General features: G+C 37.1%; 1 protein-coding gene across 1 annotated transcript; it reads right to left on the bottom strand.

Moving 5' to 3' along the window:
* Positions 1-73: 73 nt before the first annotated feature.
* Positions 74-13,430, bottom strand: zdhhc20a (zDHHC palmitoyltransferase 20a). The gene is made up of 13 exons (XM_084400968.1): positions 13,294-13,430; positions 11,676-11,702; positions 11,344-11,438; positions 10,124-10,244; positions 8,986-9,055; positions 8,511-8,543; positions 7,767-7,887; positions 6,201-6,333; positions 5,049-5,175; positions 4,757-4,840; positions 4,379-4,488; positions 4,092-4,139; positions 74-1,941 (listed from the first exon to the last, which is right to left on the bottom strand). The coding sequence occupies exons 1-12, from the start codon at positions 13,409-13,411 to the stop codon at positions 4,096-4,098; spliced, it is 1,083 nt and encodes a 360-aa protein (XP_084257094.1). The 5' UTR covers positions 13,412-13,430; the 3' UTR covers positions 74-1,941; positions 4,092-4,095.
* Between the last annotated feature and the right edge of the window lie 95 nt (positions 13,431-13,525).

Below are 13,525 nucleotides of genomic sequence, written 5' to 3' on the forward strand. Positions count from 1 at the left end.
AGGTAGTGAGCATTCATGTAATGTAGTTGTCAACTGTCATTCCTTTTCGCTGTCAAAATCAATCACATGCCAATGGAGTGCCAACATTTTTTTATTAATTCAATTTCATAATGCATACATTAAATTCTTGGTAAATCTGCAAAGTACAAACATTAAATTGAATTAGACGGAAAATCTGTGCAAACTGTTTAGACTTCAGAAACATCTTCAAATATAACATCATGAACCAAACTGGCCTGCAGAGTCAGTACAAAAAAGATTCTGTACAACGTTTTTTTTTTTCTGGAAACAATAATAAAACTCAGAAAATGGTCCTATATATATGTTTGGTTTTTAAATTCCAGTAATACATTACATATTCATGAGGGAGTAAGTGATTGATTAGTGAGTTCTTTGATATTAAAATGATTATTTTTGGCATACTCACAGTCCTATAAAAATGTTTATAAAGACGATCATGTCCTCGTTCAAAGACCACATGACCTCCAGCAGATGCAGCAGCCTATCAGTAATTACATTTGATGTCGCAATGGTTACGTCAGCTCAAGTTCTGCAGTAATGCTATCGAGGGGTCATAATTCATTTGGTAATTAATGGCCCCTTTAACTAGGTCATTGCTTTTCAATACTTTTTATATTAACATGCAATAACATAAATAAAAAATTCTGAAAAACTATAATAAAAAAACAATATAGCAACTGTTCACTACAAACACGATTCAATGCCTTCCATGATCAACTCTGAAATGAGTTTTATGGGTTATTTTCAAAGTATTAACACAAATATTTTTCAAGCCGAGATATGCACGTATTTCAGTCACGTAAGAGCTTCCTTGTGAGGTCACGTTTTTCCAGGAATAAATGAAGACGGTGCATCTGTAAACAGACCTCACTGAGCTCCTCCCACTTACAGAACAGCAGAAACAAAACTACGCGAACAAAAAAAACTGTACACCAAGATTACACATTCATGTGGAGTAAAAACTTCAGCTGTCTTCAAACTTAAATTAAGGAAATCTGGTCAAAACTCCACATGATACTATTTGCTAGAATTCATTTTTCCATATTTGCTGGCAAAAGTTTAACATCTTGGCCTGAGTTCCTTCTGTAATAAACAACTGAGCTGCATGTGCTACACAACCTAGAAATTAAGTGTGCTTTAATGTCACGATTCACACCATCTGCTGCAAAATCTAGCCCTCAAACAAAGGCACAAAGCTGATAGTATAATGCTGATGGGCTTGAGGTTTGAAAAAGTGTTAATGAATGGGTAGAGGACCTAAAAGTTGTTGGATACCACTGAATACTACATTAAGTTTCCCACAAATATAGTACATTAATATAAAGATCTAAAAGGAAAGTATTGCACCTTCTGAATTATCACAAAAAAAAATACATAACTAGAACTCGGTTGACGCTTCCGTGTAGTGAATTTTACTTAACGGAGGAACACTTTCTTATAAAATAATGCATTGCACTTGCATGTTAATTCAGATCAGTTAACATCTGCAGCTGACAAAAGTGCATCTTGGGTAGAAACACCTGCCAAACTTTTTTGGTCAAAAAAAAAAAAAAAGAAGTAATCCCAGAGATTAACCAGTATAAAAACATTATATATTGGACAGACAAAAACCTGAAGGTCATCGTAAGGTATTTTGATCAAATAAATGTGCATTTCGGAAAACAGAAAAAGTGTTAGTCACCGTGCAATAAAACCTGGTGAAAGAGTCGTTGAGTTCAGTCGGAGTTTGGTGCGGAGAGCTTGAGAGTCTGTGCGGATATGAACGCAGCGATGTGCTGCAGGTCATTTCCATAGAGATGAGATGATGATGCTGCTAACCTTAAGGCATTATATCTGAGGGCTATGCGGTCTTGCACACAAGGTCTTGGAACAAGACAATCCTTAAGAGAGGAAAAATAATCCTGGTGCCATTCCAAGGTCCTGTAAGGAGAGAGAAACCAAACTTGTGTAAGAATAAACAAACACTAGAAAGATCCATTCTCTGAATGTACAGAAGGAACGCAAGTATCCATTTAGCAAACACTTTGACCAACCAATCAAAAAAATCAAAAAAAAAAAAAAAGTTTCAATGGACATGTAATTGCAAAACGCGATGATGGGGACATTTTTATATACTGCGATTCCAGAACAAATTACTCTTATGAACAGGTTTATTTTTATGAATTGTTCAATAATAGAATTTTTTTTTTATATATATATAAAATAATCGTTCTAATTCGATGAGAATAGGGAAGTCCACATCACAACTGTAACAACAATGATACCAGGAAGGAACAATACCTAGGAATCACTTTCAGAACAGATTTTTTTTTTCCAGCTTATGAATGATAAAAACATTCACAACCAATCAGAATTCATCCAACCTTAAATCATTTGAGTATTTAGCACACTTATAATATACAATGTCTTTGTCTGTTGGTGTGGATGCTAATATAGTTATTGTTCACACAACATGCTTTGAGCAAGCAAGACATGCTGCTGCTGCACAAGCATACATGAATCGCCCCCATAGCCGATCTATACAGGTGGAGCTGGGGAAGGTGGAGGGTTTCTGGAAGCGTGCTGCAAACTGCTACAGCACACAATAAGCAAGAATTCAAATGTTGAGCAGCAAGCTCATTGGCTACCAATAGTGGGAACCAATCAGCTGTGCCCTATAGAGCATGATGTTCTTGCAAGCAGATTGGGTTAAGGACTTATGAGTCTGCGCCATCTATAATTTCACGAAAGAACTTTGTGTTAGGGCTGGGCGATTTAAATCGTGAGATTGTTATGCGCATCTCGTCAGTAAAGCCGGTTCCTTGATTAGTAGTAAATCGCCATCACCTGCTTTCAGATGGAGCGGCATTTACTACAAAGAGCCGTAGTTAACTGACAAGCTGAGCCATATCGCATTAATAATCGCTGGCGATACGTCCGCGATTTTAATGCGATATGGCTCAGCTTGTCAGTTAACTACGGCTCTTTGTAGTAAATGCCGCTCCATCTGAAAGCAGGTGATGGCGATTTACTACTAATCAAGGAACCGGCTTTACTGACGAGATGCGCATAACAATCTCACGATTTAAATCGCCCAGCCCTACTTTGTGTTTATCATTTTTGCTGTGCGCGAACGGACCTTTACTGCTTTGAATCAGTCTGATGAATCCTCCACTCAATGAACTCACTGAATCAGTCAGAGCGGTTACTGAATCAACATTTGACTCACTGACCTGGACTTTCAGTGATGTTTATCTAAATAGGCAAGTTTCACATACCAGAATTTTGTGAGACTTAAATCACTACATGAAATTGTATCAATACAGTTAATTTGACAGTGTTTGGTTAAAGATATATTTACAATTTTTTTTTTGTAATTACATTTGAAAAATAAACAACATTAAAGAAAACACTGATTCACAGCTACAAAAGTCTTGCCCAGATCTTAGGTGTTCACATGACAGTTTTCAACTAAAAACAGAAAACTCTTTATGTTGGGCTTAAAAAAGCAAACTTTTGAAAACGGGTTTGAAAGTGCAAGTTTTTGAAAAAGATACTGTATACATCTCAGTGTAAACTACAAAAACGCTTATTTGTGAAAACGGTGATGTCATGCAAATGTGTGTTCAGTCTATAGGCATGTAGGGTTTCTTTACAAAGTGATATCGCCAACTACTGGCCTGGCATTAATAATAAAGTGTTTTAGGCTGTTTACACGGAAACGATCTGAAGAGAAAACGCAAAAGTGGCGTTGCGTTATAACTTTTTATTCTGCGTTTAGACGAGCGTTATGGGGGGGAAATCCGCGTGCATATGGTGACGCAAAAGTGTGTCAAATTTGATGTAGCATGCACTCCAGGCGGCTAGGTGGCAATGTGAGAGAGCCACCGTGAGCAGATTAGGCCTTAGTCGTTTTCACAGATCCATGTGAACGGGGATCATTTTGACAATGTTGTTGTCTGTCCATGAAAAACGCAAAAGGAAAAAAACTTTTCTGCTTTTAGAACATTGTTTTCGTGTAACCGTACCCTTAACCACTACAACACACCACCCCAAAAACAATCCCCATTCAAACTAAAGAAAAGTCTTACCTGATTAGGACTCATTCTCCATGGTAACAGAAACAGGCTGACATACCTCTGGAAGACAATTCCACATCAATCAGTTTCATAAATGCATACATTTCCCTCACATTTTGATGTAATCGGTCAACTACATTAGGGAGCAAACTGGTGTACATTAAGGAGCAGTGTGTCTCCATATTCAGAGAAATCATTAGACTTTTAGCAATATCTAGTGATAAAAAAAAAAAAAACACACCATATTTCACAATGTTCTCTAGCAATGTAAGGGGTGTAAAAGCTCCGGCGTGACGTACCTATGTTTGCAGGACTGCCGTCTTTCTGCTCCTCAGAGTGCGTATTGTTGCCTAGGAGAAGATTCTGTGACTCATTCAGAGGTCTGGGGTTTGTCTGTCCATCAACAGTGCTGTTACCATAACAACCATTATGTGTCAGTCACAAACACTTATGGAGATTTCCACTGCTCCAAAATAAACCTCACCCTGGATTATATTTTACTATTAACAGTGACACTCTGAAGACATTTCTGGGAAAACAGACTTCTAGAATGTCTGAGTTTAAAAGAGAATGCACATGATCTAAAGGGAAAAATATGCATGGTTTAATTTGTTCTCATGACGAACTGCAGAATTATACTGCCAATTGGAATTGTAAACAAAGTAGATTGTAATTACCATTTAATGGCCTGGTGTTCAACATTGCCTTGCTCTGAGTCAACGTTGACCAAGCGAGTAGGGAATGTGTAGCCGTCGCCTGAACTAGAGAGGAAAAAACAGCTACTCATGCAACCATAACTTGCCACACAACACTGAATGGTTTCTCATGAGGGTGCTTATAATCTTACAATTAACATTAAACTAAAATGATCATTTACTTTCTTAATACACATTTCTGTATGTAATTATGAATGACTCATTGGTGCATATTATTAATAAATGTTAAATGTAAAAAATTAATAATTTTTACCTGCTGTAAATGGGTATGCACCACCATAGCTTCTGGTCCCCGAACACCTGGGAGATATTCTTACGGAAGCCCAGAGTGAAGCCATTTTTATCTGGACCATTTCTGAACACCGGTGCCCTGAACGCCTCTGAAACAAAGGATGAGAGATTAGAATGAGGTCTGTTCCTGTTCTCAACAAATGACATCCTCTTCTTTTGAACAAACTTCGGGAGGAGTATCAAACCTCATTGTAGGGCACACAAAAGTTGACCTAAACATTCTTCATAAGCACGCTCACAATCCAATTGCCCACATTCATTTATATTTGACTTTTATGAGCAAAGTTTTATTTGTTGTCTGAACATGTGACTGCATTTTCCACCAGTAAAAGATAATGATGCAAAATAGGTCACAATATGTAACTAAGAGATAGGAGGACTAGCAGGTCAAAGAGTGATAGGGAAAGCAGAATATGAACCTGGACAGGAATACGATGAGGAAGTAATTAGAAACTAAAGAAACGATAACTGTATTTACTGTATTTAGTGTTTGCAGTGAAACAAAAGAAATAAAAAAAATTGCAATGTAATAAACAACAGCTTAAGATAAGAAGCAAGTTATAATAATAATATTAATAATAATAATAATAATAATAATTTTAATGGCTAGAGATAAACTAAACTAAAAAAAAAAGATGAAAAAGAAGAAGGAAAAGAAAAAAACATGTAATAAAAAAACATTTAACCGGTTGCAGATTAAACTTTAGAGGTGAAGGATTAAGAGAAGCAGGAGGAGGAGAGGAAGAAAAAGGAGGAGGAGGAGCATGAGCAGGAGAAGAAAGATGAAGAAAGAAGATGCAGCAGCAGCAGGATGATGAGGAGGAGGAGAAATAGAAAAAGTAGGAGTAGGAGGAGAAAAAAGAAAGAGGAGAAGGAGAAGCAACAGCAAGAGGAGGAGAAGCAGAAGGAGAAAAAGAAGGAGGAGAAAGAAGAGGAAGAGAAAGAAGCAGGAGGAGGAGGAGATGAAGAAAGAAAAGGAGAAGACGCAGCAGAAGGAGAAGAGGGAGAAGTGGAAGAAGAAAAAGGAGGAGGAGGAGAAGGAGAAGGAGAAGTAAAAAAAAGGAAGAGGAAGAGAAAGAGAAAGAGAAAGAAGCAGGCAATACTAACATCTTACCTATAGTGGTTCTGTTTTTTCCCACCAGCCACAGATGATAGCTGAAGAGTGACAGGATACTGATGAAGAACATGGCCGCCACAAAGAACAGGAACAACACATGGAACTTCGCATGAGTGTCTGGCAGATGATTCTGTTGAGTCAGAAAGTAGAAAGTGAGAAAATGAAAAAAACAAAACTAAGTATCCCAATTTAGTTTGTAGATCAGCACTTCATTACACTACAAAGGTCATTGTAAGGTGCTATTCTTTGTAAAGCTGCTCTAAAAAGTGCTTTACAAATAAATTGAATTGGCAGACGATTTTTTTTAAATGTGAAGCATGACATTTTTTAGAATCAGTAAACAAAGTAAACTAAATAATAGACCCTGGTTTGGTCGGGAAAATATAGTCCCGCCCCAAACTCACACCAGTGATTGAGCCAATGTTGCTGTCAAGCTGTCTCTGAATATTAAGCTAGAATAGGGAAAAAATATTTTACCCTTAAAAAAAAATACAAAACAAATACACACATCACCTTTAAAATTGTGAGATGCCCAAAATCGTTTACTGGCATTAATGTAGTTGCAGAGTTGAAAGCCTGTTCATCTAACTACGTCAACACTAACGTCCATGTCTGGTAAGAGCTGATTGTTGTGCCTCTAAAAAGCATCTCTATAATTGAATATGCTAAACTGCACGCTTTGTAGCAACACTACTGGTTATTTTCATCAGTAAAAGAATGCAAAGCAAAATGATCCAACAGTGCAACACAAAACAAACGGCAACAGTCAAAACAGTGCAAAGCACGCGTGAGTGGTTTACCTCCGGGCAATGCTCTATAGCCCTCCGTCTGCAAAGCTTCAGACAAAGTGTTAAAAACAGACAGAATGTTAGAAGCAGACACATTTTCTTCCATCTTTCTAAGGTCCTCGCATAGCATTTAAGAATATTAAAAAAGTTTTAGTGAAAAAATAGAAATATAATATATTATACTGGTGCATTTAAATGAACACATAGTATATGCTATTGTTCAAAAGTTTGGGGTTTGTAAAAAAAAAAGAAGAAGTTTTTAAAAGAAGTCTCATGCTCAGCAAGGCTGCATTTATTTGATCAAAAATTCATTTAAAACAACAATATTGTGAAATAAGATAATCTCTCTCTTTTTAGTCACTCAAATCCAAAGCACAACCAAAACAATGTTCTTCCACAAAATGCATGCAGTTTTGTTTTTTAACAGCTAGAGGGCCGAAAGATACAGTGTACCTTTAGGGTGTTCACACTTGGTGTTCACGACCCTAAAAAGAACAGAATGCTCAAGGATATAATGAACTAAATAAATCTCAAATAATTGAATAAACCCCAACAGGTCAATTCGTTTATTTATCTTTGTGATATTACCACCTGACTGTATGTTATTGTTTCACATAATGGTTTAGGTTATCTGCAGTTCATTTTCATGCAGACAGAAAAACAGATAGATGGAGAGACACGCTGAGGTTGGCGCTCCGAAATAGCACAAGGTGAGAAGCAAGAAGTGTGAGAAATGAGAGGAATCAGATGTCTTTGTGTGAATGTGTGGACTTACTGTCCAGAACTGGATAAAGTACTGCAAAACTGTGGCGGCGATGTAGACGCAGTACAGCATAGAGTATGCCAGGAACAGCACAAAGAACTTGTAGTTGGAGAATCCAACACAGTTATTAACCCTGAAAGACACAGCAAAGAGTCATTATCTCTCTGCATAGTAACTCAAGCACAAAAGGTGACAGCTTATGTGTAGGGCTGGGTATCGTAAAAAAAAAAAAATTCTTTAAATACGATACCGATACCGATACCGGTTCCTGAACGATACTTTTTTCGATAACAATTTTATGAAAATAAAAAAATAAAATCCGTTTTAACAACATTAAATTACCTCAAAAAATTGTTTGTTTGTTTTTACATTTTTTCAGTTTGTTTAACTTTTTTTACACTCATATTTGAGTCTGAGTCACTTTTGATCTTTTCCACATATTTTCCATCTGGGTTAGGATGCTTACACACACACAAACACACACTACAGCCTCACGTGCAAGCCACGTCTTTTCGGGCAACCGTGTAAACTAGTGTTTTTCCACTATAGCCAATCATGCTGCATGCACTGACGTTTACGAGATTAACCCCTTAGGTATCGAAATTTGGTACCGAAAAACAAGACAATGTTTCGATACTCGATAGTATCGAGGCAATTTGGTCGGTGCCTAAAAAGTATCGAATTCGATACCCAGCCCTACTTATTTGACAACATAACTTAAGGTAATAAACTGATCGCAGCTCCGGATGCACGTACCATGGACAGTGGTGATCCATTTTCAGCACACATCTGGGGAAAACAAAATGGATCAAAATAAAATGTGCAAATCCAAGACATACAAGATAACTATGGCTGCATCCAAAACGGCATACTTCCCTACTATATAGCAGGCGATAAACAGTTATGTGACAAAAAAAATATGTCCAAATTCACAGTAATCATATACATTTTTTTTTTTTTTTAAGTAGGCAAAAAGTACCCGGATGACCTACTACTTCTGGCGAGATTCTGAAGTGTGCACACCATGGACACTTTACTATCCCATGAGGCCATGGGAGAGGATTTATGAATGGTGAATGTAGTACATCCAGATTACATTCATAATACACACATTCATACTACATACAACATACTCTTTTTAAGCGGTCATGAAGTAATTACGTGAAGTAATTGAGTACCAAATCAGAGTATGTGATTTCCGACGTAGACTTTGTTTTTTGGGTGGACTCACTTGTCGCAGGTAGAGCAGTGATGACATCTGTCTGGTTTGATCAGCTGACAGTGATCACAGTAACGGATAGCTGAGGAGGGAAGAGGATTTATAATTCAGAATCAATTCATCAATTCATAACTCCGAACTGTATTTCACTAGTATATAGATGTTTAGATACCAAACCATTCAAAAGTTTGAGGTCAATAAGTCAGTAGTTCTTTTTTAAAGAAATTATTTAAAGCTTTTATTTAGCAATGATGCATTAAACTGATCAAAAGTAACAGTAAACTGAATCAACTGTCACTTAGTCACACGTAAGTAACAGTTGCGCGCCCAGTCTATTCTCTGCTATATGTGTCGACCTAAAACTTTGACTTTTCACAACTTTTTGAAGTAGCGTATCACAAGCCGTTGCGATATAAATATCATGATATGTACATTTGCGTTATTTCGATATATTGTGCAGCCCTAATAAAAGACTTAAAGGTGCAGTGTGTGATTTTTAGCGGCATCTAGTGGTGAGATTTGCGAATTGCAATCGGTCAATAATTCGCGGCCTTTCCTTGAAATTTCAAACTCGAATGAGAGGCTACGGTGGCCGACGTAGGAAGCCGCGTCTTTTTCTGCTGCTTCTCATTCAAGTTAGTGATGAAACGCGTCTGTCTGTTCGCTGTCGGCTACGGTAGAAACATGACGTCACGATATGGCGACCTTCATAGAAGGGGTGGCCGCGGTTATGTACATATAAATGACTCATTCTAAGGTAATAAAAACATAACGGTTCATTAAGTAAGGTCTTTATACACCACTGAAAACATAGTTATGGATCTTATATTGCATTTCTGCCAATAGATCCTCAGAAATATCACACATTGCACCTTTAATTCAAAAACTCCAAATTTCCAATCACACTTCAGTATGCAAATAGATACAGTGGAGTACAAAAGTCTGAAATCACCAGCATTTAATATCACATTTTATCAGAATAGCAGTTTGAGTAAAAAGTTGAAGCAAACTTTAAAACTACACATTTCTAAACTTATACATTTATAAAAACAAAAAGTAACAAAATATTAGTGTTTGGAGTTGAATTAACTGCAGAACATTTTAAAGAAGTAGGACGGATTTCAATGGCGTTGTATTTTTTTAAGCTCACCCCCAGATCCTGTGCGTGTATATACGGGTAAATCTCTGGCCACTCTTTTCAGGATTTCCTGTTGGGCCTCTGGTCTCTCCTCTTTCTCATACAGCTCTTTTTCAACCTTAGGGAGACAGAACTAAGAGAGACAACAGGATGTAAGATTGTGAGTGCGAATAGACTAATATGAATCTGCATATGCAACCAAAATCAACCAGAAACTTTCAAATAACTTTTTAATACTAGTACATTTTTTATACTATTTTTGCCATCTTTATTGGCAAGATAGATACATGACAAGAGATTATTTTATTAGCACTGTCCAAATGAGCTCAGTGTGTTAGAGCATGTGTGCTAACTGCTAAACCACGCCACACACCCCACAGGCAGTAAAAAAAAATGCTAAAACATCACTTTTTTGGGCTTTCTTCCTCTTCTCTTCTCTGTCATTACATTTTGTGGTAATAAAACTACAGAGCAGCCAGAGTTTAAAGGCTCCCGCTGCTGCTGCTCCTCCTCCAGATGTGAGGAACATAACCACATACACATTACAGTATGATAAATATTTTGCTCCCCCTATGACCCAGGTGAAATGAGAGCCTGAGAGCCTGGCAATAAGGCTTCATATGCACTTTCGGTCTTGTGAACTTACAATGGCTGCCACGTCTGAGGCTGAGACTAACATGATCTAGACCAGTGCAGTGTTATTTTAGTATACTATAATATAATTTTAGTAATTCAACCTTCAAAGGCAACATATTTTCATTTTATTTTTTAGCATTATTTATTATTTTCTTTTAATAGTTTTTATTTTAGTAAGCAATAACAACACTGGACCAGTGATTCTCAACATATCTGTTCTGATTGGGTCCCAAATGAGAAGGGGGGGGAACCAATGCTAAAATGCCTAACCACCAATAAAACTAAATAAATAAAAATGGAAAAATTAATAGACGCATCTATCAAACATTATATTAAACAAAGTTTTTAATTGTTCTTGACCTCAAAGCGTTTTGCTACCAATTTCTACGATACTTTGACAGGTCCCTCATTCTCAAAATCCAGACACTGAACTACACAAAGTAAAATAAAATACAGGGCAGACTACATTAAATATTAAATATGATATACTGTTGGGCCACCACTTGATCTCTAAACTTAAAGCAAGACCTGGGCCCTGAGGCAAAACTAGTAAATAAAGGAACGAGAACAGAAAGACAAAGAGAGAATGACAGTACCTCTTTTGAGGGGATGGCAGGCTTGGAAATGATGGTCTTCCAGTAGGACCATATGAACATGAAGAAACAGAGGTGAAACACTATGAGATAAAAAACTGCGAGAGAAACAGAATGAGGGGAATTTTAGAAAAACAAACGACAATTCATATACTTACTTTATAAACCAAAAAAAACCAAATGCTGTTACTTCATAACAGAAATGGGATGTTTTGTTCATTCTGGTGTGACAAAACATGTGACTAAGAACAGTAGGAGGCCAGATTAGCCAACAGAAGAATTTGTTAACTGCTTTTGCAATATTGTGCACTTGGTTTCACTGGCGTTCCTCTTACCTTGCTCCTCTGTGTTAGTGATTGTGTCTGTAGAGAGAAAGAAGCAAAGGTCAATCGGCAATCCCATCAAGAACAACTGGCCTGATTCACAAAGCCATCTGCTGAGTGCTGGGATACTGCTAATGCTATCTCAGCTCCCAACCGCCCAGTTCCCTCCAGTTATGCCAGAGCGCCAGGCGACTGGTACTGCCATCTGGCAGAGTGCTGTCAGAGAGAGCCTTGTGTCCATCACGGATGGAGAACCCCGGTTGTCATGACGACTCAAGTGACTGACAGATGCGTGTCATGATGAAATCTTTTATTCATTAAATATTTTGCTTAAATACATGTATTTTTATTTTATTAAGTATTTCAATAAATGTTGAAATATTTATTTTAATAATCAAAAGTACTTCCAATGTCAAAGTATGTAGGAGGTTTAAATGTGCACAATATATTGAAAGTTTAATCATTTCCATTTTTTCCCACTTGGTTATGTCTCACTAGTGTTACATTGTGTTATTATTTTATTGAGCTATGATTTAATGTGAATCATACGAATGTCAATTAATCTTTTATGTGAATTTGTCACTGGTGTCATCCTGGTTTCATTTGTAAAATAAAATAAGAAACTCAACAACAGAGCAAAAGTTAATTTGAGATTTTACTTGCAACTCTCCATCATGGAGTCATCCCGTCAGATTTCTAAAAGGATTTACAAACCTTTATAGCAAAAAAGAGAGGGGAATCAATAAGGAAGGGTTTGCAATATATCACTGCACTTCACTAGAGTAATAAATGGACCGGAACACACAATGAAGTGAGTATTTTTAGAAGCTGATGGGAAAGTAATAACTGGGTGGAACCACAGAGAGTGCAGTGAAGTGGTTAACAACAGCTGTAGTTAAAGACTTAAACAGCATATATGTTTTCAGTCATTTATGTTTCACACTTTAGGCTATATCTAAAAAAAAAAGAATAATTTATTCACTTAAGGAGTTCACCCTTAAAATCCAAAAAAATATTACAGAATTAAAAAATGTTGGTTAGGCTAATTGTCCATTTAAATAGTCCTGCAGTGTGGATTTAAAGAAAATGTAAGAAACGTTAAGTCTATTTAACAATTAATGAGATAATTGTGCATATACTATAATTATACAAGACTGAAATTATGATGTAAGTTATAGCGTATATCATACCATGACACTTAAGACAAGTACCATTGTTACTGTTTGACAAACTAAACAATGTATAAGTCAGAAATCTTCCGAAACACACCTCGATCAGATTGAAGTGAGCTTTATGTTACTGAAAATTAATAATATATTCGCCATTCTTTCCTGTACGTCAGCTTGTCAAATCAAGCCTCTCAATCAGTTTAACACCTGGGCTTAACGCTCGAGCTTGAATTAACACTGTACATACAATAACTGAAATCAAACCAGTTCATTCATGGCTTTCGACGTGAATTATGCACATAAATAAACACTATACAAAGAAACCGAGCTGAATTTCGATTCATATCTGGTACCAGTCAGTTACTGTCACTTCCTTCCCTGACCACCACTGCAACAACTTTTATCTAACGTTACTGTGTGTTAACTTACATTCTACCAAGTCTACTAGGGTCGAAACTTACATATACAGAGCTCCACCACGTAAGCGTAGTAGGACCAGCACACGACCAGGTTGATAAAAATCACAGGTATCCAGGATAAGCCCCGTTGACAGCATCTTACCGCCTGAGAGGGCGCCATCTTTAATCCGACCCTCGGAAAGGGTGTCGGTGACGTCACGGCACGAGGCTCGTCCGATCGACGCGCTCGGAGAAAAACAAAGAGCTGCTTAACACCAGCAGCACATTAATTCCC

The sequence above is a fragment of the Rutilus rutilus genome (genome assembly GCF_951802725.1).
Source record: "Rutilus rutilus genome assembly, chromosome: 25".
Taxonomy (NCBI): Eukaryota; Metazoa; Chordata; class Actinopteri; order Cypriniformes; family Leuciscidae; genus Rutilus; species Rutilus rutilus.

What these genes read in the sequence shown, in the direction of transcription:
- zdhhc20a (XM_084400968.1), bottom strand. Translation starts at nt 13,411, where the DNA reads ATGGCGCCCTCTCAGGCGGTAAGATGCTGTCAACGGGGCTTATCCTGG. An exon ending in CACTAACACAGAGGAGCAAG is followed by an intron (nt 11,439 to 11,675) that starts GTAAGAGGAACG and finishes TTTCTCTCGCAG; the next exon opens with TTTTTTATCTCATAGTGTTT. An exon ending in CACTGCTCTACCTGCGACAA is followed by an intron (nt 8,544 to 8,985) that starts GTGAGTCCACCC and finishes TGTTTTCCCCAG; the next exon opens with ATGTGTGCTGAAAATGGATC.